This window comes from Myxine glutinosa, chromosome 4 (genome assembly GCF_964187855.1).
Source record: "Myxine glutinosa chromosome 4, kmMyxGlut1.1, whole genome shotgun sequence".
In the NCBI taxonomy this organism is placed as follows: domain Eukaryota; kingdom Metazoa; phylum Chordata; class Myxini; order Myxiniformes; family Myxinidae; genus Myxine; species Myxine glutinosa.
The window spans coordinates 209837784-209865512 of NC_136264.1; the positions used below are offsets into that span (position 1 = coordinate 209837784).

General features: G+C 43.6%; 1 protein-coding gene across 1 annotated transcript in view; it reads left to right on the forward strand.

Annotated features, from left to right (window-relative positions):
• LOC137425674 (glutamate receptor 2-like) overlaps window positions 1-27729 on the forward strand; it is a 501515-nt gene that overhangs the window by 317849 nt on the left and 155937 nt on the right. The window contains exon 7 of the mRNA XM_068114326.2: window positions 17625-17792. Coding sequence (XP_067970427.1) covers window positions 17625-17792 — 168 coding nt within the window. The remainder of the gene's footprint in view (window positions 1-17624; window positions 17793-27729) is intronic.

Genomic DNA, 27729 nt, shown 5'->3' on the forward strand with positions numbered 1-27729 from the left:
AACAAGGACGTCGGTAGATTTGTGGAAGGGGGAGGGCTGGGGAGGCGGCATGGGGTACACGGTATAAAGCAAATTAACACTACTAGGATTTTCAGGAAAGAAGTTGGGGATTGAAAGACGTGGATTTGGGGTGTTTTAACGGGGGTAGAAAAGATCAAGGTTTTTGATGGGGGAAGATAAGAGATGGTTGTGAACAGCTGTTTTAAAGACCTGGAGGGAGGAGTGGGATTGAAAAGAGTGTGGGAGTTTGTTCCAGAGGCAGGAGAAAAGAGGAATGTAAGAGTGAAGGTGAGCAGAGAGTCTATATTTTGGCAGTTTCACCAGAAGAGTGTTGCTGGCAGATATTGTGCGTCCTGCAGGAATGTTTGGGGGTACAGAGCACAGACATTGCTGGGGGAGCAAGGCCGGAGAGGAGTCGGTAGAAGACAGAAAGACCATCAACCTGTCTGCGGTGAGAGAGAGAAAGGCCCTCAGAATCTGCTTTATCGCTCGGTGTGAGGCAGGACCACCAGCCTAGAGGGGAGAGCAGTATTCCATTGAGCTGCGGATGAAAGCTTTGTATGTGGTGAGGAGCTCAGAAGTGCCCAGAAAGGGCTTCGCACGATGGATGATGTCCAGTCGGCTACTCGCTTTGGAGGCCAGCTTGGAAATGTGGTTTTCCCAGGAAAGATCATGGCAGATAGTGAGACCCAAAAGCTTGAGTGACAGAACTTCTTCAAGAGGACTTTTCAGAAAGTAGATGGGAGGGTTGTCCAGACGGACTTTTCGGAGAGACATTGCGAGAATGTGAGATTTGTCAGGATTGAGAGACATGTTCCACTTGTTTGACCAGTTTGTGATTTTGTCCAGGTCTGCAGAGAGTGAAGAGGCTGCTACCTGCCGATCTGAGGGTGGAGATATGGAGCGGCAGAGAGTGGAGTCATCCGCAAAGAGATAGAGAGTATTTTCAGGAGAAAAATTCGTTTTTGTTTTTATCTTCACCCAATATTCATCCAAGTGTCCCTCCACCCTGCTGTTGTGTGTTTCTGATGCAATTTCAAACTCTGGGCCTGAACGAAACAGCAATTTCAAACTTGTCTCGCTTTTGTGTGCAACCTGTGTGCAACCTGTGTGAAATCTCTCACCTGTGTAGACGCAATGACCTCTCCCACCCACCTTTTCTCTCGCTCTCTCTCGCTCTCTCTCTCTCTCTCTCTCTCTCTCTCTCTCTCTCTCTCTCTCTCTCGCTCTCTCTCTCTCTCTCTCTCTCTCTCTGCATACATAATGTAGATGTCTGTTTCATTCTCTCCCCCTTTGTCAATGAATAAACCTAACTTCCATTCTGTCTTGTTAATGATCCTTCCTTTATTGGCTTTGATCATCTGTCTGGAAGGTGATGTGTAACCCAAGCAACTTTTAAGTTTGAATAAAGCAATCCGGCCTGTTTGCAGTCTTGCAGCTACCCAATCATTGAGCCGTCCTCGAGGTTCATTCAAGCAGCTACTAGAGGTGACACATAAGCAATCTGTTTGTGGAGACATTTTATGAAGCTTTCAGCTTCAGGCTCCCTGTCGATTAACCTGATGAAGAAGTTTCCAAACTCTGGGCCATTTTGATTACTACACTCTTGAGAAAGAATATATAGATTTTGCAACACGCTTCCTTCAATCTGCTTTAGGCCTGCATGGAGCCAATAAATTACTACACTCTTGAGTCACCACCTGAGAAAATCTGAACCCCCTGCCACCCTCAGAATATACATTATCAAAAACTGTTATTATTTTTCCATTCTTTCCAATTCCAATTATCCCCCAAGGCTTTATGCATACGGTGCACCACATGCCACCTCACGTCATCCCCCACCCTGACCCCTGCCTGATATTTATTACCCCCATTAACCCTTTGTAGCCCAAACCGTCTTACTTGCTGGTTTCAGTGTTTCCTCCCCTCATCTCCCTCTCTTCTTTTCCTGTTAATTTCTTCCGTTTCTGTTTGTGCCCAATTGCTGCCCCCACTACCCCTACTGTGTCAGTTCAACCTTGCTCTATTCCAAGATCTCTCATAGACAAGGAAAATGGAAATACAGTACATTGAGGTATTATTATTGTACACCGCTCCTTTCCTATTCCATCTCCAGGTGCTGCATGACGTCATTGCCGGGCACCGAAGGGGGCACGGCAATGACGCATGCTGAAAGGGAGTACTCAGTTTTCACTCTGGTTTCTTTCTTGTTTGTTTGTTTGTTTGTCCGGGCGATATCTCAGCCATCCTTTGAGCTCGGAAGCTGAAATGTCCGCGCAATACTGAGCAAGTACTTTGTCAAAAACGTTCTTTTTTGTTTTTTTATTAATCAATTAATTGATAAGTTACTCAATTATTATCGATTTACCTATTTATTTCCTTTCTCTTCTGGATAGCATTATTTCAGCCACCTTTTGAGCTAGGAAGCTGATATTTGGACATGACAGTGACCAAGTGATTTAGCAGTAAATGCTATTTTTGATTTATAGATTAATCAATTAATCAATTAATTATTTAATTATTCGATTAATTATTTAAATTATTAATTATTTTAAAGTTACAGATTCAGTTGAAACGGTGGTGGTTTAGATATTCTATTAGTCAATTGATTAATTATTTAATTATTTATGATTATTATTTATTTATTTTCATTATTAATCATTTTATTTATTTTCTTTCTCACCTGGGCAATATCTCAGGAACCTTTTGAGCTAGGAAGCTGATATTTGGACACGACAGTGACCAAGTGATGTGGCTATAAAGGATATTTTTAATTATTGATCAATCAATTAATCAATTAATTATTTATTGATTAATCAATTAATTATTAGATTTTTTGATTAATGACTTATTTAATTAATTTTCAAAAAGTTACAGCATCGGATGAAGCACTAGTGGTTTAGGTATGGTATTAGTCAATTGATTTAAGAAAATATTTTATGATCATCATTTATTGATTTTAATTATGCAATTAACCAATCAATTATTGTACACCTCACCCACCCAATACAGTCTCTATGCACTGCATGGCGGTATTGCTGGGCACCAAAGGCACCCCGGCAATGCCGCGCTGGAGGATATTTATTTATTTGGCATGGGGGCGGTGTACTTTGAATGTATCCGTACTTGTTTCCTTTCTCTTCTGGGCAATATCTCAGGTACCTTTTGAGTTGGGAAGCTGATATTTGGACACGACAGTGACCAAGTGATGTGGCTATAAATGATATTTTTAATTTATTGATTAATCAATTAATCGATTAATTATTTTTTGATTAATCTCTTAATTATTTGCTTTTTCCGATAAATGACTTGTTTCGTTAATTTTCAGAAAGTTACAGCTTCGGATGATGCACTGGTGGTTCAGATATTCTATTCGCCAATTGATTCAGAAAATATTTTACGATCATTATTTATTGATTTTAATTATGTAATTAATCCATCGATTATTGTACACCTCTCCCTCCCAATACAGTCTCTATGAGCTGCACGGCGATATCGCCGGGTGCCGAAGGCAATGCCGCGCTGGATAACATTTATTTATTTGGCATGGGGGCGGTGTACTTTGAATGTATCTGTACTTGTCACTATTATTATTACAACAAGTAAATGTAGTTAGGGATATGGTTTACATATGTTAATGTAGACTCCATGGTGTGGTTATTCTCAATAACTGATCATGAAATATGCTCAGGTGGCATCAAAATGTGAAAACTTTGGAGGTGGATGTATACTTTTGCAGGCCACTGTATGTACAAGCTCCTCTCTGAGCCTTAGATGCTAGAAAAAGTATTCATTTTGAATGAATTCAGCACCAAGTGATGATTATTTGCTGGCTCTTGGGCAACTGCCATTGTAACAGTAATTGTTACAACTGCCATTGTAACAACTGCCATTGTTACAACTGCCATTGTTACAACTGCCATTGTTACAACTGCCATTGTAACATTGTAACAGTGCTTGCTAAACCTCAAATGGGCAGGCCTCAACTTATAATAATTATTATATTAGTGATACCCATGGAAAATGCACATTTAAAAACACATAAAGTTAAAGGTGGAAGAAGTGAGTGTCAAAACATGTCACAAAAATACTCATAAGTATCTAAAGGTAAGGTTGTGGTAAAAGAAACGATTTCTCACTAAAAAGGATGTGAAATTCAAACAAATTGTCACTAAAAAGGTTTAAGTATTTTAAATACATCTTATTTTGTCATGAGTAATCATGGAAACATGGGAGAGGGGTCGGTCAGACATGGATTAATGTGTTTGGTTTGAGGCGGTGTATAAACCGTTTACATTCTCGGCGGGCTGGACTACAAAGTTAGATGTGCCACACACAGTAAACATGTGAAATTTAAAATGTTGGTCACTAAAAAGGTTTTTTAAAATGTCTTATTTTGTCATGTGCAATCATGCAAGCCATGGGAGAGGGATCGGACAGTCGTGGATCAATGCGAGTTTGCATTTGATGCGGTGTATAAACCCTTTTTCATTCTCGCTGGGCTGGAATACAGAGTTAGATGGCCACACACAATAAACATGTGAAATAAAAAATGTTGGTCACTAAAAAGATTTTTTAATGTCTTATTTTATCACATGAAATCATCCCAAGCATGGGAGAGAGGTCAGTCGGACATGGAAAATAATGGCACGCATACAGGACTTTTAAAATTGGCTAAAACATGAAGAAAATGGAGAATCAACAAATGTATATAAATATAAACCTGTTAAGGTCCATAACATGGATGATGTATTGTTCAAACTTCGGATATGAAGTCAATTGGCAAGCTTTAACGACTTGTTTAAGAAACCCAACTCAGTATTATATAATATATTATTATTATTATCATTATCTTACACCATGTTGTGGCGGACACGAAAGCACTGACGTGGTGACATCACCCCGCGCACCAAGTGGGGGTGGGCCACGCCCGGGAGAGAGGCGTGGCCTCACGATATACACGGGGCGCGCAGCCCTGAGCAGCTGAGTATTACAGTGAGCTCTTGAATAAAGACTCTTACAAATTACCGCGTTGTCCGCTTCCTCCTTGCTCACAAGCAGTGCGCGTAATACCGCGCTTTACTGGTGCCCTCGACGTTGGATCTGCCGTAGCGATCCTTCCAAACACGACGCCATTGCCATGGCCAACAACGCGATGTCGGTTAAACTTCCAGAATTTTGGGAGGCCCAGGCCGAAGTTTGGTTCGTCCAAGCCGAAGCCCAGTTTCAGCTTCGGCGCCTCACCGGCAACGACACGCGCTACTGCCTTGTCGTCGCCTCCCTCGGGCCCGGCACGGCCGCTCGAGTTGTGTCCGTCCTTCACCACCCACCGGACGGCCACAAGTACGAGGCACTCAAGCGGCTGCTCCTAGCCACGTTCGGCCTCACGGAGGACGCACGGGCCGACCACCTCCTGGATCTCCCCGAGCTCGGCGACACGCGCCCGTCGGTCCGAATGGACCATATGCTGTCACTGTTGGGCGACGAAGCCCCTGGTTCTCTATTCCGGGTGCTTTTCCGTCGCCAACTTCCAGCACAGGTACGCCTCGCGTTGGCCGGGACCGTGCTAACGGAACCCCGAGCATTGGCCGCCGTGGCGGACAGGTACTTCGCGGCTTCGGACACGCGGGCGAGAGTCGGTGCGGCCCACCTCGTGGATCCCGAGGCTGATGCTGATCCACAGCATCAGCTTCCACAGCATACACAGCATGCTGATACGCACCTCGTGGCCGCTGCCACGCCCCGCCCACCGCCGCGGTGAAAACTGCCACCGCGGGGAAAACCGCCGGCTCCACCGGCCTGGCGGAGCCAGCCGCACTCCTCCAGCTCCACCACCTGGTGCTGGTTCCACGCCAAGTTCGGCCACGAGGCTCGACAGTGTCATCCGCTATGCTCCTTCAACAGGTCGGAAACGCCCGGGCCGGCGCTCAATAGTGGCAATGAGCGCCGGCCGTTCGAGCAGCCTGCTGTTCATAACGGACACCTTATCCGGGCGCCGTTACCTGTGCGACACGGGAGCGCAGGTGAGTGTCGTTCCTGCCGGTACGTAGGACAAGCACGCCGCGGGCGGGGGCCCTGCGCTGCTTTCCGCGAACGGGACACCCATCCGTACGTACGGAAAATGCTGCCTCTCTCTGCGGTTTGGAGGGCAGGTTTTCCGATGGTCGTTCGTCACCGCCGACGTGCCCATGGCATTGCTTGGCGCGGACTTCCTGTGCGCCAATGGGCTCCGGGTCGACGTAAAGCACAGACGTGTTGTCCAGGCCGAGACGTTCAGCTCGCTCGCTTGTGCGCTGCCCAGCTCGTCGAGCAGCTCACCGAGCGGCTCACCGAGCAGCTTGCCAAGCGGCTTGCCGAATGATTCGGTTCCGGCCACGTTGATCTGTACGCTTCCGGCAGCGGACGAATTCACCTGCCTCCTCGCCGGCTTCCCGGCCCTCACGCGGCCCACCTTCTCGGCGGGGGCCGTCAAGCACGGGGTGGCCCATCACATCCCCACCGTCGGGCCACCGGTCTATGCCCGGGCACGCCGCCTCGAGCCGACAAAGCTCGCCGTAGCTAAAGCGGAGTTCGCTACGCTGGAGCGGCTCGGCATCGTGCGGCGCTCCGAGAGCGCGTGGGCGTCCCCGCTCCACATCGTGCCCAAGCCCAGCGGGTGATGGCGACCGTGCGGGGACTACCGGCGCCTCAACGACGCCACCACCCCCAACCGCTACCCCGTCCCCCACATTCAGGACTTTTCCGCCCGCTTGGCGAATATGTCCTTCTTTTCAAAGGTGGACCTCGTGCGCAGCTACCATCAGGTCCCTGTCAGGCCGGAGGACATCCCGAAGACGGCTGTCATCACGCCATTCGGGCTTTTCGAATTTCTTCGGATGCCCTTCGGTTTGAAAAATGCGGCTCAGGCGTTCCAGCGCCTCATGGACAGCGTCTTGCGCGGCTTGGATTTTTTGTACGTCTACCTGGACGACATCCTCGTCGCCAGCGCGTCCCGCTAAGAGCACCTACACCATCTCCGCACGCTCTTCGAACGTCTGGGCCAGCACGGCCTGATCGTGAACCCCGCCAAGTGCCGGTTTGGTGTTGCTGAAATCGACTTTTTGGGGCACCGCGTCACCAGGCACGGGGCCGTCCCACTACCGGCCAAGGTGGAGGCAGTGAAGGGGTTTCCGCGCCCCTGCACGATCAAGGGGCTCCAGGAGTTCCTGGGCATGGTAAACTTTTACCATCGGTTCCTGCCCCGCATCGCCCAGCTCCTGCGCCCCTTACACGAGGCCCTTCGAGGGAAGCCAGGCAAAGGTGACGTTACCTGGACCGAGCAGATGGACGCGGCGTTCTCGGGCACGAAGCTCGCCTTGGCCAACGCCACCATGCTCGCGCACCCGGCGCTCGATGCACCGATCGCCCTCACCTCCGACGCCTCGGACTACGCGGTGGGCGCGGTGTACGAGCAATGGGTGCATGGAGCTTGGCAACCGCTGGCGTTCTTCAGCCGGCAGCTTCGCCCGCCCGAACGCCGTTCCAGCACCTTCGACCACGAGTTGCTTGGGCTTCACCTGGCGGTCAGGCACTTCTGCCATCTGCTCGAGGGCCGTGCGTTCACGGCCTTCGTCGACCACAAGCCGCTGGTTTTTGCGATGGGCAAGGTCGCCGAGCCGTGGTCGGCCCGGCAACAGCGTCACCTCGCGGCCGTGTCCGAGTACACGACGGACATCCGGCACGTCGCGGGAAAGGACAACCCGGTGGCCGATTGCCTTTCCCGGGCCGTCGCCCACGCAGTCCACCTTGGCATCGACTATGCCCGCATGGCAGCGGACCAGGCCGCCGACCCCGGGGTCCAGGCCCTGCGGACCGCCGTCACGGGCCTCCGCGTCACCGAGGTGCCCTTCGACGGTGTGGGCACGGCCCTCGTTTGCGACGTCTCCCTCGGGCGGCCTCGCCCCATCGTGCCCGCGGGCTGGCAGCGCCAGGTTTTTGACGCCATCCACGGCCTGTCCCACCCGGGCACGGGGGCCTCCCAGCGGTTGGTCGCCGACAAGTTTGTCTGGCATGGCCTCCGGAAGGCCGTCCGCGGCTGGACCAGGACGTGCCTCGCGTGCCAGCGCGCAAAGGTGCACCGACACACCCAGGCCCCCTTGGCCCCGTTTATGGTGCCGGAACGTCGGTTCGACCACGTTCACGTGGACCTGGTGGGACCTCTGCCCCCCTTGCGGGGTTTCACCCATGTCCTCACCATGGTGGACCGCACCACCCGGTGGCCGGAGGCCGTGCCTTTGGCGGCGACGACGGCGGCAGACATCGCGCAGGCGTTCATCGCCACCTGGGTCGCCCGGTTCGGCGCCCCCTTGGACATCTCGTCCGACCGTGGCCCCCAGTTCACCTCGGAGCTCTGAGCCGCGGTCGTGCGGGGGCTCGGGGTCAAGCTGCACCGAACCACGGCCTACCACCCCCAGGCCAACGGCCTGTGTGAGCGATTCCACCGCTCGCTCCGGGCCACCCTCCGCGACGGCGGCTGGGTCGACAGGCTCTTCTGGGTCCTGCTGGGCCTCCTGGACGGCGCCCAAGGAGGACCTGCACGCATCCGCGGCGGAGTTGGTCTTTGGACAACCGCTGCGGGTGCCGGGCGAGTTCCTCCCCGACCCCACGGCACCTTGGTCCGCACAGCAGGAGCGTTCTGCGCTGCAGGAGACCGCCCGGAGGTTCGCCCTGGTGCCGACGGCGCACCACGGGCACCCTCCTACACACGTCGCCCCGGAGCTTCGCACCGCGGAGTACGTCTTAGTCCGGCACGACGCCCACCGGACACCACTGCGGCCCCCGTACGACGGGCCTTTCCGCGTGCTGGAGACCGGGGTGAAACATTTCACCCTGGACATCGGCGGCACTCCTGACCGGGTCTCCATAGACCGCCTCAAGCCGGCCCACCTCGACGTGGACCACCCACCGCCGGTGGCTCGGCCCCCGCGTCGGAGCCGCCCCCCTGCGGGCGGACCCCCGGCACCGCCCAGCCCCGCAGGCACGCCGCCCCCCGGTCCGGCACCCATCCCGGGTACAGCCGGGGGAATCCCACCTGGCATCCCTGCACCCCGGACGCCGCCGGTCGCCAGAGGGTGCTTCGGCCGGGTCATCCGTTTGCCCCGCAAACTGGCCCTCCAGGTGCGCGGGAATTCTGGGGGGGCGCGTGTGGCGGACACGAAAGCCCACTGGCGTGGTGACATCAATCCGCGCACCAAGTGGGCGGCGGCCACGCCCTAGGGGTAGGCGTGGCCTCAGGATATACACCGGCGCGCAGCCCGGAGCACGCCAGTGCTACAGTGACCTCTTTGGAATAAAGAACTATAAACTCACCGCGTTGTCCGCTTCCTCCTTGGTAGCAAGTCACGCGCGTAGTACCGCGTGCTTCAGTATCCTGCTCACAGGCAAACAGCAGACAGGGGAAAAAAATAAGGTGGCAGAGGTAAAAATGTGTGATGTAATATTTATTGGCAGCCAGGTAGGGTGTGAACACCATGCACACTTCCACTGTCACTGCGGGCCTAGTCCAAGTTGGCATGGTGGAAACTAGTCCATCTGTGCAATGCCCGGCCTGTGAAGCACCACTCTGAGAGTTTCTATCCAGCCTAGAATCAAACCCAGACGAGACTGCTCAAAGGTAAGTCTCTACCTGTTCTCCATGTCATCGGATTAGGAACAGGCAGGATGATGCTAAACCATATCACTTTCATGGCCACGGCCTTCAAGTCGTTGCACAGCATCACAAATGATCCCATCAAAACACTCCATCACACACTCGAGACGACTCGACATGGAAGAGCATAGATAATGTGCAAAGCATTGGCCCCACTCGCAAACAACAGCAATCGGTATGCTTGTTACCCTCGCCAGAAGAGAGGTTATTGCATTTGAGTGAGTGTGTTACTTGGCAAAAAAAAAATTTTTTGGACAAGTATGTTGATCGCTCCGGTTTGTGTGTTTGTGTGTGTTTGTTTGTCTGTCCGCTTACTTATACTTGCCTACAGGTCACAATTTGAAACCGATCTTCACGAAACTTCACCAAAAGGTAGAGTTCATAGTCTGACAAAATCCTATTTATTTTTGAGGTTAAAAGGTCAAAAGGTCAACATAGGCCAAAGGTCAACCACCTTTTCTCAAATTTCTAAAATCCTCAATTTTCATCAGATTGACTTGAAATTTGAATAGGATTTTCATATCAGCGAACTGAATTCAACCACCAACTATTTTAAAAATCAACATAGGTCACAAGGTCACCATAGGCCAAAGGTCAACCACTTTTTTTCAAAATTCTAAAATTCTAGCTGAAAAAATCCAATTTTTTCTCATAAGTTTCTAATTTATCTCAAGAATGGTAAAAAAAATTCTCGACCAATGTATCCCTCCCTCGATTATGCTCAAGAAGTTTCATACTGATCAGGTCAAGCGTTCTACATGTTGATTTATGACGTCATAATGAAGGCACCGAGGACATCATCACTAACGTATGTTATTCCCCCAATGGGGAGTACTTTACAATGAACCATCTTTCAATTTTTCCCATGGAGCAGTTTCGGAGGAAGAGGTGCAAAGTTTTTCGTTTTTTCTAAGATGACGCCCATACCACGTGACCTATGACGTCATAAATATCATTAAAATATTCTACAGGAGTAGGTGCTCCTATGGTGAAAATTTGGTGTCACTTGGACCGACGGTTGCAGAGAAAACTGATTTTAAAGGAATAAACCCGCAAAATGCCGGCTGAAGAGACATACATACACGCACTGACATACATACAGACAGACAAACGCTGTTCAGACGGCATTGCCCTATGGTCTACACTGTAAAAAAAAAATGGAGTGATAAATTCAAAACACCTGCCAAGTAAATGACCGAAGCTTAAACCGATTGATATCGGCATTCTTCATATCCATCACTTACTTTTAGGTAAAAATAAATGTAAGGCTACAGTAAAATATCAATTTAAAATTAAGAAGACCACATTAAGAAGACCACAAGAAGACCCTAAAATTAAGACCACATTTCAAATCTGGCCTCCAAATCCAGTTGCCGAATGGGCATCCTCCGTCGTGCGAAGTCCTTCCTTGGCACACCTGAGCTCCTCACCACATACAAGGCTTTCATCCACAGCTCAATGGAATACTGCTCTCCCCTCTGGGCTGGTGCTCCTGCCTCACACCTAGCTCGTCTTCACGCTGTTGAAACCAAAGCATTCAGAATCATTGGAATCTCCCGCGATGAAGCTAACACCGAGGGCCTCTCACTCACTCACCGCAGGCAGGTAGGTGGTCTTTGTCTTCTACCGACTCCTCTCCGGCCTTGCCCCACCGCCACCAGCTCTATCTGTGCTCTGTCCCCCAAATATTCCTACAGGACATACAATATCTGCCAGCAACCAACTTCTGGTGAAATTGCCAAAATCAAGACTCTCTGCTCACCTTCACTCCTTCATTCCTCTTTTCTCCTGCCTCTGGAGCAAACTCCCTCACTCTCTTCATTCCCACTCCTCCATCCAGGTCTTTAAAACAGCTGTTTACCACCATCACTTATCTTCCCCCATCCAAAACCTTGATCTTTTCTAACCCCGTTAATTCACCCCAGAAGCACTTTTTTGAAATACCGACTTCTTTCCTGGAAATCCGAGCAGTGTCCATGTGTTTTTTTACCTCAATTCCCATGCCTCCTCACCCCACCCCTTCCCATGCTTCCTCCCCCCCCCCCTTCTTCCCATGCCTCCTCCGCCCAAGCCCTCTCCCTCCCACAGATCTCCCGATGTCCCTGCTCTCCATCTTGTCTCCCGCTCCCTTTATCATATGTTTTATTTGTCAGTTTGTCTTTTTGTGATCAATGTTAGCTTTTTTTTTTCTTTTTCTTTTTTTGTATACAGAATCGAGGCTCGTGAAAGAGCTAACATTTATTTCACAAACAAACCAAACAGACAAACAAAATATATAAAAAGAGGGAGCGGTAGACAAGATGGGGAGAGAAGGGGAAGCACACAAACACAACATTTGAGAGCAGGGACATCGGGAGATGTGTGGGAGGGAGAGGGCTTGGGGAGAGGGGCCGTGGGAAGGGGGGGGGGGGGGTGGGAGAAGTATAAAACACAAGGACACCAAGGACTTCCAGGACAGAAGTTGGTATTTCAAAAAAGTGGATTTGGGGTGAAATTAGCGGGGGCAGAAAAGATCAAGGTTTTGGATGGGGGAAGATAAGAGATGGTGGTGAACAGCTGTTTTAAAGACCTGGAGGGTGGAGTGGGATTGAATAGAGTGAGGGAGTTTGTTCCAGAGGCGGGAGAAGAGAGGAATGAAGGAGTGAAGGTGAGCAGAGAGTCTTGATTTTGGCAGTTTAACCATAAGAGGGTTGCAGGCAGATCTTGTGCGACCTGTAGGAATATTTGGGGGACAGAGCCCAGAGAGAGCTGGGGGGGCAAGGCCGGAGAGGAGTCGTGAGAAGACGGAAAGACCACCAACCTGCCTGCGGTGAGCTCTTACACGAGCCTCGATCTTGTGACCAAAAAAAGAAAAGAAAGGTATTTCTATATTTTACCGGTTGCATTGACTTTGGTGCAACGATGCATATTTCCTTCCTTCAAGTAACTGCTGATGTTTATGACACCTGCCGTTTTACTAAAGAAAATGTACACAGAGTAAATAGAGCTCCGTGAAGCTAAAAGCTTTCAGGTTATTTGATTGGGTCTAAAAAATTGATGCAAAATAATAGCCAAGTTTTTAGATTTTGCAAATTGCTTACAAAAATAGAGGAGAACCAGGTGGCGTTGCTGATTTATTGGAACCAAGTTCATTTCAACACGTACCTTGGCAGAGCGGGTTTTCTTGAGGAAGCGGCAATCCAGAGATGGTGATTGTGCACAGTAATCGAATTAGCAATTCACCATGATTTAGCGACGACAAAAAGTAACATATCCCTGATTGTATTACACACTTATTCCACATTTGACTTTGCGTTGATCCAAAACAGAACTGGCAATGGGAAATAGGTGCAGATTACATTTTGTTTTCGACGCGATTGCAATGATGGATTCCATCATCGCTTGCAAACAATCCTTTTCCCGTCGGAGAGTCTGGAGCCGCCCTGCGAGTTTTATAGATTTTCGTTAACGTCGGATTCAATCACAACTCGTGTCCAAACTTTTTTTTTCTTTACAAAATCGAGACTCGTGTAAGAGCTAACATCAATCACAAAAAGACAAACTGACACATAAAACATAAGATAAAGGGAGCGGGAGACAAATGGGGAGAGAGAGGAAAGCACACAAGTACAACATTTGATAGCAGAGACATCGGGAGATCTGTGGGAGGGAGAGGGTTTGGGGGGAGGAGGCATGGGAAGGGCGGAGGGGTGGGAGAGGTTAAAAAAAAAAAAAAACACATGCACACTGCTCGGACTTCCAGGAAAGAAGTCAGAATTTCAAAAAAGGGGATCTGGGGTGAATTAACGGGGGTAGAAAAGATCAAGGTTGTGGATGGGGGAAGATAAGAGATGGTGGTGAACAGCTGTTTTCGAGACCTAGAGGGAGGAGTGGGATTGAATAAAGTGAGGGAGTTTGTTCCAGAGGTGGGAGAAAAGAGGAAAGAAGGAGTGAAGGTGAGCAGAGAGTCTTGATTTTGGCAGTTTAACAATAAGAGGGTTGCTGGGAGATCTTGTGCGACCTGTAGGAGTATTTGAGGGACAGAGCACAGATAGAGCTGGGGGTGCAAGGCCGGAGAGGAGTCGGTAGAAGACAGAAAGACCACCAACCTGCCTGCGGTGAGTGAGTGAAAGGCCCTCGGAGTTAGCTTCATCGCGGGAGATTCCAATGATTCTGAAAGCTTTGGTTTCAACAGCGTGAAGCCGCCCTTGGTACCTAATTGAGCTAATTGAGCGAGAACTTAAGACCACGTTGAACCTTGATTTCTCCATCTCAAATAATATTACTGTATTTCTTCGTTTTATTGATTTATTCGGCTAAACAGCTACTTTTCACCGTTCCACACTGTCACCGTTCTCAAAACCGAACTCTCTTATCTGGCTCCCTCTTCCAAATCCTGGTGGCGTCTGGTCAAATCTGTTTTGGTGTTTGTTTCCCCTCCATCCCCTCCCTCACCTCAAACGGCTACACGGCTGACTCCGCACGTGCAAAAGATGAATGCCTCAACTCTGTGTTTGCCTCTAAATCTTGTGTCCCAAACCCATCCCTCTCTGTACCCACCGTACCCAGTCGTACCCACTTGCTCCTGGGCTCTGTGTCCTTTCCTCCTGACAAGGTGGAAAAGTTTCTGTCAACCCTCGACTCTGATTCTGCAACTGGACCTGACGGCATCAGCTCACGGGTCCTAAAATCCTGTTCTTCCGCTCTTTCACTCCCTCTCTCTGTTCTCTTCACCCTCTCTTTTGCTCAAGGTCATCTGCCATCTGCTTGGAAATCAGCCAACATCACCCCTTTGCACACAAAATGTGCAAAAACAGATCCTAGCAACTACAGACCAATCAGCCTTCTCCCAATTATCAGCAAAGTCATGGAATCCATCATTGCCTCAGATATGAAATCTTTCCTCTTCTCCAATGGCTTGATCTCTGATCATCAATTTGGTTTCAGACCTGGTCACTCTACTCTGGGCATGCTGCTTCTGCTTTCTCAACAATGGATGGAGGTCCTCAATGCCAAACAGGAAATTATACCTGTCTCCATATTACATGCCTTCGATATGGTCTGGCTCCCCGCTCTGCTCACCAAACCCTCCTCCTTTGGTATCCATGGAAATCTGCACGCATGGCTGGCGGACTTCCTCTCTAGTCATAGTCAACGTGTGGCCCTGAATGGGTTTCTCTCATCTCCTCCTCCTGTTCAGGCTGGAGTTCCCCAAGGCAGTGTTCTGGGCCCTGTGCTTTTTCTGGTCTTCATCAATGATCTCGCTGACTCTCTTGAAAATACTCTATCTCTTTGCTGATGACTCTACTCTCTGTCGCTCCATTCCTCATCCCTCAGATCGGCAGTCTGTAGCCTCCTCACTCTCTGCAGACCTGGAAAAAATCACAGACTGGGCAAACAAGTGGAACATGTCTTTCAATCCTGCCAAATCTCACACTCTTACGATGCCTCTCCGAAAAGACCGACTGGACAACCCTCCCATCCACTTTCTGAATAATCCTCTCCAAGAAGTTCTGTCACTCAACCTTTAGGGTCTCACTGTCTGCCATGATCTTTCCTGGGAAAAACACATTTCAAATCTGGCCTCCAAAGCCAGTCGTCGACTGGGCATCCTCCGTCGTGCGAAGTCCTTCCTTGGCACACCTGAGCTCCTCACCACATACAAGGCTTTCATCCGCAGCTCAATGGAATACTGCTCTCCCCTCTGGGCTGGTGCTCCTGCCTCTCACCTAGCTCGTCTTCACGTTGTTTAAACCAAAGCGTTCAGAATTATTGGAATGTCCCGCGATGAAGCTGACACCAAGGGCCTTTCACTCACTCACCGCAGGCAGTTTGTTGGTCTTTCCGTCTTCTACCGACTCCTCTCCGGCATTGCCCCCCCCCCCCCCCACCCCCAGCTCTCTGGTTAAATTGCCAAAATCAAGACTCTCTGCTCACCTTCACTCCTTCATTCCTCTTTTCTCACGCCTCTGGAACAAACTCCCTTATTCTCTTCAATCCCACTCCTCCCTCCAGGTCTTTAAAACAGCTGTTCACCACCATCTCTTATCTTCCCCCATCCAAAACCTTGATCTTTTCTACCCCCGCTTATTTCACCCCAAATCCACTTTTTTGAAATACCAACTTCTTTCCTGGAAGTCCTTGATGTCCTTGTGTTTTATACTTCTCCCACCCCCCCTTCCCACGCCTCCTCCCCCCAAGCCCTCTCCCTCCCACACATCTCCCGATGTCCCTGCTCTCAAATGTTGTGTTTGTGTGCTTCCCCTTCTCTCCCCATCTTGTCTACCGCTCCCTCTTTTTATATATTTTGTTTGTCTGTTTGATTTGTTTGTGTGATAAATGTTAGCTCTTTTACGAGCCTCGATTCTGTATACAAAACAAAAACAAAAAAAACAAACAAAAAAAACCGTCCCACCAGATCTTTCAATATTCATGTTAGCAAGGCCATACAAACAAAAAAGATCACCAAAAGCAGAATACATCATCAACTACTTATGAGGGGCACATCATTTATCTTGAAAAACTGAAGAGAAGAGCAGGAATAGACAGCAGACGTGAGATGATTATGCACGGAGAGGGAAATGTAAGGAGTGGATGTCATTGAAAACGTTGGAATTTTGCACAACAACAAGCATTTGGTTCCTGGATGAGCATGTGCAACCTGGCAGGACTGAAAACAGATGGAGGGCTGGAAGTTTTCGAGGACAAGCTAGACAGGATGAGAGGCGGTGGGAGAATGTGAAGCTGGAACCTGTTTGCCATAAATGAGGAGGGGGCCTTGTTTTCCCCCAGCATGGTGAGAAATGTATCAATGACTCAGGATCTCCAGGGGTGCAAAATATGCAGCAGCACCAAACCACTCAAAACACCTTGAACACCGAGAATTTGAGAGCTGCCAAGGAAGCTATTTACTTTCTGTAGTATTCGAGGTGATGATGTCTTGCTCTGGTGATAAGTTTGAAGAAACGATACATCGTTTCTTCTGAAGCAATCACGTCCAGGGAAGACGGTCTCCCTTTCGATTTCTTCATTTATTTTCTTATCACACTTATTTCTTCACCCACCGTCGCCTTTCTTTCATTCTCCATCCTCGTTCATCTATTTATCTCTTTACTTTAATTGCCAATACCCCAAAGGTGTGAATACAGTCACAATGGAGCCAAGAACTGTTGGAACCATAAAACACACCTCTGGAGACAAAGCAATCTGGTTTGCCCGAGAGGGTCTGGAACCGGGGCGCCGGGCCTGGGCCGGAACCGGGGCGCCGGGCCGGGAATTGCTAGGTTCCTGGGATCAAGGAACTTTTCTCAGACTCTGTGCCGAGGGTATGCGTAATCCTGGGACCCCCTAGAGTAAAATAGGCTGTATTGTTTTTCCAATTTCAGCTTTGGTCTCCAGCATTGGACTCCCGCCTAATGTTGTTGTCCCGGGTACCGCAAAAACGGCTGCACCGATCGCAACGATACACCTCCATGCTCGTGTGATTCCCACCGGTGACCCCACTAGTTATTAGAATTCCACTTTATTCCCTTAACAGAACAAGGCCTGTAACTGAGGATGCATTTACAAAACAATATGTACAAGCAAATAATGATAAACTGTCATTATGTTATTATTGTAAGTACTACTATGACAACAATGTTACATCCATTACTTAGATTACTCTTGGATTAATGGAATTCCTTGCTGACAATGTGATAATGTGGATTCTTTAGAAATCCTTTTTGAAATCCTCTTTATAATTAATTTAACGTTTTATGGATTTCTGCATCATAAAACTTACTCAAGAGCTCTTCATTCATACTATCGTACTTTTTAATATGCACTCGTTTTTTTACGAGCAAATTGGTATTATGAATCCATGACATGAATGACCTTACCAGCACCTCCCACACACTTCAGCACATGACCTTCGGTTTTGGTGTGTAGATGTGTAATTGTCACTGTTCACTGGCAGTACACGACGGCGCTGACGTATGATGCCATTCACGTGATTGCCGAGGCCTTCCGGAACCTTCGAGAGCAGAAGTTTGAGCTCAACCGTAAAGGAAACGTGGGCGAGTGTCTTGCAAACCCACCGGTACCATGGTCCCTGGGCATCGACATTGAGCGGGCGCTTCGCTTGGTATGGCTCGCTGTCCTTAATGTTTCCTAAAAACCTCGTTAGACATGTTTATAAATCACGGATGTACTCCACTGTTGTGATTTGAGAACTCGATTTGGCCATGAGTGTGTTTTATCTCGAATTTGGTGATATCGGTTTGGTGATTCTAAAAGTTTGGGTTTGGTGATTGTAATCGGCATCGGTGCTTTCTGATGTAGTCTCTGATTATGGTAATATGGTAGTGATAAAAAAACATTCTTAAGAATCAACGAATGTCCCAACAATAAATATGTGAACAAATTTCCCTTTTCAAAAAAGATGAAATGTTTCCATCCTTTCATGAATTTTCTGTTTTTCAAAAAATCATGGGTGAATGTAATATGGTGAGAGATACAGACGGAAAGGTGAGCTAAGGTGATATTAGAATAAATGTAACTTTTGATGATGACATATTTTGAAGCATTGGTGTATGAACTTGTGATTCGACGAATGTCCCAACAATAAAAGAGAACACAATAAAAGAGAGAGCAATGAAAGAGAGAACAATAAAAGAGGGGGTTAGTAAAAGAGAACACCTGGGATCACTTTAACCACATTGATCAACCACCCAATATCGATGGGATGATGGGATCAACAACCCAATATAACATGACTTGAGGTTGTTAAAGAAATGCCACAACGAATCGATCAATGCACAGAAAATAATTGCATTGCAAGAGAAGTTGTTCCAGAAACCGTTAATTACAAATGGTTATGAAGTGTTATCGTGTTTTGTAAAGAGGAAAATGGTAAAATAGGGACCATAAGACAACAAAGCTCGTTTCATGGGACAACCTTAGTAACATTGAAAACTCAAAATAAAAGGAAACATAGCAATTTTTGGAACACATAGGAATGCATAGGAAAAAAAAAAGGAAAACATAGGAATGCCTAGGGAAACGTGGGAAAAATGACCACAGCGTGGTCACCAGTTGCGACGTGTAGAATCATGAGGATATCCGTTGAAATATTTTCTTACCTCATACCAACGCACGTCCGAGTGTATGCGCATGCGCTATTCAATAAGGAACCCCAACAACAACAACAACAACGCGGTCCTCTCATAGATCTGCTCGTCGCAGCTAAAAAGGAAAACATAGGAATACATAGGAAAAGAAGGAAAACGGAGGAATGCATAGGAAAAAAATGAAAACATAGGAATGCATAGAAAAAAAAGGAAAAGATAGGAATGCATAGAAAAAAAAGGAAAACAGGAATGCATAGGAAAAAAAGGAAAACATAGGAATGCATAGGAAAAAAAGGAAAACATAGGAATGCATAGGAAAAAAAGGAAAACAGGAATGCATAGGAAAAAAAGGAAAACATGGGAATGCATAGGAAAAAAAGGAAAACATATGAATGCATAGGAAAAAAAGGAAAACATAGGAATGCATAGGAAAAAAGGAAAACATAGGAATGCATAGAAAAAAAGGAAAACAGGAATGCATAGGAAAAAAAGGAAAACATAGGAATGCATTGGAAAAAAAGGAAACATTGGAATGCATAGGAAAAAAAGGAAAACATAGCAATGCATAGGAAAAAGAAGGAAAGCATAGGAAAAAAGGAAAACGGAGGAATGCATAGGAAAAAAAGGAAAACATAGGAATGTGTAAGGAAAAAAAGGAAAACAGCAATGCATAGGAAAAAAAGGAAAACATAGGAATGCATAGGAAAAAAGGAAAATGGAGGAATGCATAGGAAAAAAAGGAAAACATAGGAATGCATAAGGAAAAAAAAGGAAAACAGCAATGCATAGGAAAAAAAAGGAAAACATAGGAATGCATAGGAAAAGAAGGAAAACATAGCAATGCATAGGAAAAAAAAGGAAAACATAGGAATGCATAGGAAAAGAAGGAAAACATAGGAATGCATAGGAAAAATATGAAAACATAGGAATGCGTAGGGAAAAAAGGAAAACATAAGAATGCATAGGAAAAAAGAAAAACATAGGAATGCATAGGAAAAAAGAAAAACATAGGAATGCATGGGGGAAAAAAGGAAAACATAGCAATGCATAGGGAAAAAAGGAAAACATAGGAATGCATAGGAATAAAAAGGAAAACATAGGAATGCATAGGAATAAAAAGGAAAACATAGGAATGCATAGGAAAAAAAGGAAAACATAGGAATGCATAGGAAAAAAGAAAAACATAGGAATGCATAGGGGAAAAAAGGAAAACAGAGAAATGTGTAAGGAAAAAAAGGAAAACATAGAAATGCGTAAGGAAAAAAAAGGAAAACATAGGAATGTGTAAGGGGAAAAAAGGAAAACAGGAATGCGTAAGGGAAAAAAAGGAAAGCATAGCAATGCATAGGAAAAAAAGGAAAACATAGGAATGCATAGGAATAAAAAGGGAAAACATAGCAATGCATAGGGAAAAAAATGGAAAACATAGGAATGCATAGGAAAAAAAGGAAAACATAGGAATGCATAGGAAAAGAAGGAAAACATAGGAATGCATAGGAAAAAAGGAAAACATAGGAATGCATAGGAAAAAAGGAAAACATAGGAATGCGTAAGGAAAAAAGGGAAAACATAGCAATGCATAAGAAAAAAAAGGAAAACATAGGAATGCATAGGAAGAAAAGGAAAACATAGGAATGCATAGGAAAAAAGGAAAACATAGGAATGCGTAAGGAAAAAAGGGAAAACATAGCATTGCATAAGAAAAAAAAGGAAAACATAGGAATGCATAGGAAGAAAAGGAAAACATAGGAATGCATAGGAAAAAAAGGAAAACATAGGAATGCAAAGGAAAACATAGGAATGCATAGGAATGCATAGGAAAAAAGGAAAACATAGGAATGCAAAGGAAAACATAGGAATGCATAGGAAAAAAGAAAAACATCGGAATGCAGAAGAAAAAAAGGGAAACATAGGAATGCATAGGAAGAAAAGGAAAACATAGGAATGCATAGGAAAAAAAGGAAAACATAGGAATGCAAAGGAAAACATAGGAATGCGTAGGAAAAAAGAAAAACATAGGAATGCATAGGGAAAAAAAGTAAAACAGAGAAATGCGTAAGGAAAAAAAGGAAAACATAGAAATGCATAAGGAAAAAAAAGTAAAACAGGAATGCGTAAGGAAAAAAAAGGAAAACATAGCAATGCATAGGGAAAAAAAGGAAAACATAGGAATGCATAGGAAAAAAAGGAAAACATAGCAATGCATAGGGAAAAAAGGAAAACATAGGAATGCATGGGAAAAAAGGAAAACATAGGAATGCAGACGAAAACAAGGAAAACAGAGGAATGCATAGGAAAAAAAGGAAAACATTGGAATGCATATGAAAAAAAAGGAAAACATAGGAATGCATAGGAAAAAAAGGAAAACATAGGAATGCATAGGAAAAAAGGAAAACATAGGAATGCATAGGAAAAAAGGAAAACAGGAATGCATAGGAAAAAAGGAAAACATAGGAATGCATAGGAAAAAAGGAAAACATAGGAATGCATAGGAAAAAAGGAAAACAGGAATGCATAGGAAAAAAGGGAAACATAGGAATGCATAGGAAAAAAGGAAAACATAGGAATGCATAGGAAAAAAAGGAAAACATAGGAAAAAAGGAAAACATAGGAATGCATAGGAAAAAAGGAAAACATAGGAATGCATGGGAAAAAAGGGGAACATAGGAAAAAAGGAAAATATAGGAATGCATAGGAAAAAAGGAAAACATAAGAATGCATAGGAAAAAAGGAAAACATAGGAATGCTTTGTGAAAAAATGGAAAACAGGAATGCATAGGAAAAAAGGAAAACATAGGAATGCATAGGGAAAAAAAGGAAAACATAGGAATGCATAGGGAAAAAAAGGAAAACATAGGAATGCATAGGGAAAAAAAGGAAAACATAGGAATGCATAGGAAAAAAGGAATACATAGGAATGCATAGGAAAAAAGGAATACATAGGAATGCATGGGAAAAAAGGAAAGCATAGGAATACATAGGAAAAAAGGAAAACATAGGAATGCATAGGAAAAAAGGAAAACATAGGAATGCATAGGAAAAAAGGAAAACATAGGAATGCATAGGGGAAAAAAGGAAAACAGAGAAATGCGTAAGGAAAAAAAGGAAAACATAGAAATGCGTAAGGGAAAAAAAGGAAAACATAGGAATGCGTAAGGGGAAAAAAGGAAAACAGGAATGCGTAAGGGAAAAAAAGGAAAGCATAGCAATGCATAGGAAAAAAAGGAAAACATAGGAATGCATAGGAATAAAAAGGGAAAACATAGCAATGCATAGGGAAAAAAAAGGAAAACATAGGAATGCATAGGAAAAGAAGGAAAACATAGGAATGCATAGGAAAAAAGGAAAACATAGGAATGCATAGGAAAAAAGGAAAACATAGGAATGCGTAAGGAAAAAAGGGAAAACATAGGAATGCATAGGAAGAAAAGGAAAACATAGGAATGCGTAAGGAAAAAAGGGAAAACATAGCAATGCATAAGAAAAAAAAGGAAAACATAGGAATGCATTGGAAGAAAAGGAAAACATGGGAATGCATAGGAAAAAAAGGAAAACATAGGAATGCAAAGGAAAACATAGGAATGCATAGGAAAAAAGGAAAACATAGGAATGCAAAGGAAAACATAGGAATGCATAGGAAAAAAGAAAAACATCGGAATGCAGAAGAAAAAAAGGGAAACATAGGAATGCATAGGAAGAAAAGGAAAACATAGGAATGCATAGGAAAAAAAGGAAAACATAGGAATGCAAAGGAAAACATAGGAATGCGTAAGGAAAAAAGGGAAAACATAGCAATGCATAAGAAAAAAAAGGAAAACATAGGAATGCATAGGAAGAAAAGGAAAACATAGGAATGCATAGGAAAAAAGGAAAACATAGGAATGCGTAAGGAAAAAAGGGAAAACTTAGCAATGCATAACAAAAAAAAGGAAAACATAGGAATGCATAGGAAGAAAAGGAAAACATAGGAATGCATAGGAAAAAAAGGAAAACATAGGAATGCAAAGGAAAACATAGGGATGCATAGGAATGCATAGGAAAAAAGGAAAACATAGGAATGCAAAGGAAAACATAGGAATGCATAGGAAAAAAGAAAAACATCGGAATGCAGAAGAAAAAAAGGGAAACATAGGAATGCATAGGAAGAAAAGGAAAACATAGGAATGCATAGGAAAAAAAGGAAAACATAGGAATGCAAAGGAAAACATAGGAATGCGTAGGAAAAAAGAAAAACATAGGAATGCATAGGGAAAAAAAGTAAAACAGAGAAATGCGTAAGGAAAAAAAGGAAAACATAGAAATGCATAAGGAAAAAAAAGTAAAACAGGAATGCGTAAGGAAAAAAAAGGAAAACATAGCAATGCATAGGGAAAAAAAGGAAAACATAGGAATGCATAGGAAAAAAAGGAAAACATAGCAATGCATAGGGAAAAAAGGAAAACATAGGAATGCATGGGAAAAAAGGAAAACATAGGAATGCAGACGAAAACAAGGAAAACAGAGGAATGCATAGGAAAAAAAGGAAAACATTGGAATGCATATGAAAAAAAAGGAAAACATAGGAATGCATAGGAAAAAAAGGAAAACATAGGAATGCATAGGAAAAAAGGAAAACATAGGAATGCATAGGAAAAAAGGAAAACAGGAATGCATAGGAAAAAAGGAAAACATAGGAATGCATAGGAAAAAAGGAAAACATAGGAATGCATAGGAAAAAAGGAAAACAGGAATGCATAGGAAAAAAGGGAAACATAGGAATGCATAGGAAAAAAGGAAAACATAGGAATGCATAGGAAAAAAAGGAAAACATAGGAAAAAAGGAAAACATAGGAATGCATAGGAAAAAAGGAAAACATAGGAATGCATGGGAAAAAAGGGGAACATAGGAAAAAAGGAAAACATAGGAATGCATAGGAAAAAAGGAAAACATAAGAATGCATAGGAAAAAAGGAAAACATAGGAATGCTTTGTGAAAAAATGGAAAACAGGAATGCATAGGAAAAAAGGAAAACATAGGAATGCATAGGGAAAAAAAGGAAAACATAGGAATGCATAGGGAAAAAAAGGAAAACATAGGAATGCATAGGGAAAAAAAGGAAAACATAGGAATGCATAGGAAAAAAGGAATACATAGGAATGCATAGGAAAAAAGGAATACATAGGAATGCATGGGAAAAAAGGAAAGCATAGGAATACATAGGAAAAAAGGAAAACATAGGAATGCATAGGAAAAAAGGAAAACATAGGAATGCATAGGAAAAAAGGAAAACATAGGAATGCATAGGGGAAAAAAGGAAAACAGAGAAATGCGTAAGGAAAAAAAGGAAAACATAGAAATGCGTAAGGGAAAAAAAGGAAAACATAGGAATGCGTAAGGGGAAAAAAGGAAAACAGGAATGCGTAAGGGAAAAAAAGGAAAGCATAGCAATGCATAGGAAAAAAAGGAAAACATAGGAATGCATAGGAATAAAAAGGGAAAACATAGCAATGCATAGGGAAAAAAAAGGAAAACATAGGAATGCATAGGAAAAGAAGGAAAACATAGGAATGCATAGGAAAAAAGGAAAACATAGGAATGCATAGGAAAAAAGGAAAACATAGGAATGCGTAAGGAAAAAAGGGAAAACATAGGAATGCATAGGAAGAAAAGGAAAACATAGGAATGCATAGGAAAAAAGGAAAACATAGGAATGCGTAAGGAAAAAAGGGAAATAATAGCAATGCATAAGAAAAAAAAGGAAAACATAGGAATGCATTGGAAGAAAAGGAAAACATGGGAATGCATAGGAAAAAAAGGAAAACATAGGAATGCAAAGGAAAACATAGGAATGCATAGGAATGCATAGGAAAAAAGGAAAACATAGGAATGCAAAGGAAAACATAGGAATGCATAGGAAAAAAGAAAAACATCGGAATGCAGAAGAAAAAAAGGGAAACATAGGAATGCATAGGAAGAAAAGGAAAACATAGGAATGCATAGGAAAAAAAGGAAAACATAGGAATGCAAAGGAAAACATAGGAATGTGTAAGGAAAAAAGGGAAAACATAGCAATGCATAAGAAAAAAAAGGAAAACATAGGAATGCATAGGAAGAAAAGGAAAACATAGGAATGCATAGGAAAAAAGGAAAACATAGGAATGCGTAAGGAAAAAAGGGAAAACATAGCAATGCATAACAAAAAAAAGGAAAACATAGGAATGCATAGGAAGAAAAGGAAAACATAGGAATGCATAGGAAAAAAAGGAAAACATAGGAATGCAAAGGAAAACATAGGAATGCATAGGAATGCATAGGAAAAAAGGAAAACATAGGAATGCAAAGGAAAACATAGGAATGCATAGGAAAAAAGAAAAACATCGGCATGCAGAAGAAAAAAAGGGAAACATAGGAATGCATAGGAAAAAAGGAAAACAGGAATGCATAGGAAAAAAGGGAAACATAGGAATGCATAGGAAAAAAGGAAAACATAGGAATGCATAGGAAAAAAAGGAAAACATAGGAAAAAAGGAAAACATAGGAATGCATAGGAAAAAAGGAAAACATAGGAATGCATGGGAAAAAAGGGGAACATAGGAAAAAAGGAAAACATAGGAATGCATAGGAAAAAAGGAAAACATAAGAATGCATAGGAAAAAAGGAAAACATAGGAATGCTTTGTGAAAAAATGGAAAACAGGAATGCATAGGAAAAAAGGAAAACATAGGAATGCATAGGGAAAAAAAGGAAAACATAGGAATGCATAGGGAAAAAAAGGAAAACATAGGAATGCATAGGGAAAAAAAGGAAAACATAGGAATGCATAGGAAAAAAGGAATACATAGGAATGCATAGGAAAAAAGGAATACATAGGAATGCATGGGAAAAAAGGAAAGCATAGGAATACATAGGAAAAAAGGAAAACATAGGAATGCATAGGAAAAAAGGAAAACATAGGAATGCATAGGAAAAAAGGAAAACATAGGAATGCATAGGGGAAAAAAGGAAAACAGAGAAATGCGTAAGGAAAAAAAGGAAAACATAGAAATGCGTAAGGGAAAAAAAGGAAAACATAGGAATGCGTAAGGGGAAAAAAGGAAAACAGGAATGCGTAAGGGAAAAAAAGGAAAGCATAGCAATGCATAGGAAAAAAAGGAAAACATAGGAATGCATAGGAATAAAAAGGGAAAACATAGCAATGCATAGGGAAAAAAAAGGAAAACATAGGAATGCATAGGAAAAGAAGGAAAACATAGGAATGCATAGGAAAAAAGGAAAACATAGGAATGCATAGGAAAAAAGGAAAACATAGGAATGCGTAAGGAAAAAAGGGAAAACATAGCAATGCATAAGAAAAAAAAGGAAAACATAGGAATGCATAGGAAGAAAAGGAAAACATAGGAATGCATAGGAAAAAAGGAAAACATAGGAATGCGTAAGGAAAAAAGGGAAAACATAGCAATGCATAAGAAAAAAAAGGAAAACATAGGAATGCATAGGAAGAAAAGGAAAACATAGGAATGCATAGGAAAAAAAGGAAAACATAGGAATGCAAAGGAAAACATAGGAATGCATAGGAATGCATAGGAAAAAAGGAAAACATAGGAATGCAAAGGAAAACATAGGAATGCATAGGAAAAAAGAAAAACATCGGAATGCAGAAGAAAAAAAGGGAAACATAGGAATGCATAGGAAGAAAAGGAAAACATAGGAATGCATAGGAAAAAAAGGAAAACATAGGAATGCAAAGGAAAACATAGGAATGCGTAGGAAAAAAGAAAAACATAGGAATGCATAGGGAAAAAAAGGAAAACATAGGAATGCATAGGGAAAAAAAGGAAAACATAGGAATGCATAGGGAAAAAAAGGAAAACATAGGAATGCATAGGAAAAAAGGAATACATAGGAATGCATAGGAAAAAAGGAATACATAGGAATGCATGGGAAAAAAGGAAAGCATAGGAATACATAGGAAAAAAGGAAAACATAGGAATGCATAGGAAAAAAGGAAAACATAGGAATGCATAGGAAAAAAGGAAAACATAGGAATGCATAGGGGAAAAAAGGAAAACAGAGAAATGCGTAAGGAAAAAAAGGAAAACATAGAAATGCGTAAGGGAAAAAAAGGAAAACATAGGAATGCGTAAGGGGAAAAAAGGAAAACAGGAATGCGTAAGGGAAAAAAAGGAAAGCATAGCAATGCATAGGAAAAAAAGGAAAACATAGGAATGCATAGGAATAAAAAGGGAAAACATAGCAATGCATAGGGAAAAAAAAGGAAAACATAGGAATGCATAGGAAAAGAAGGAAAACATAGGAATGCATAGGAAAAAAGGAAAACATAGGAATGCATAGGAAAAAAGGAAAACATAGGAATGCGTAAGGAAAAAAGGGAAAACATAGGAATGCATAGGAAGAAAAGGAAAACATAGGAATGCATAGGAAAAAAGGAAAACATAGGAATGCGTAAGGAAAAAAGGGAAAACATAGCAATGCATAAGAAAAAAAAGGAAAACATAGGAATGCATTGGAAGAAAAGGAAAACATGGGAATGCATAGGAAAAAAAGGAAAACATAGGAATGCAAAGGAAAACATAGGAATGCATAGGAATGCATAGGAAAAAAGGAAAACATAGGAATGCAAAGGAAAACATAGGAATGCATAGGAAAAAAGAAAAACATCGGAATGCAGAAGAAAAAAAGGGAAACATAGGAATGCATAGGAAGAAAAGGAAAACATAGGAATGCATAGGAAAAAAAGGAAAACATAGGAATGCAAAGGAAAACATAGGAATGTGTAAGGAAAAAAGGGAAAACATAGCAATGCATAAGAAAAAAAAGGAAAACATAGGAATGCATAGGAAGAAAAGGAAAACATAGGAATGCATAGGAAAAAAGGAAAACATAGGAATGCGTAAGGAAAAAAGGGAAAACATAGCAATGCATAACAAAAAAAAGGAAAACATAGGAATGCA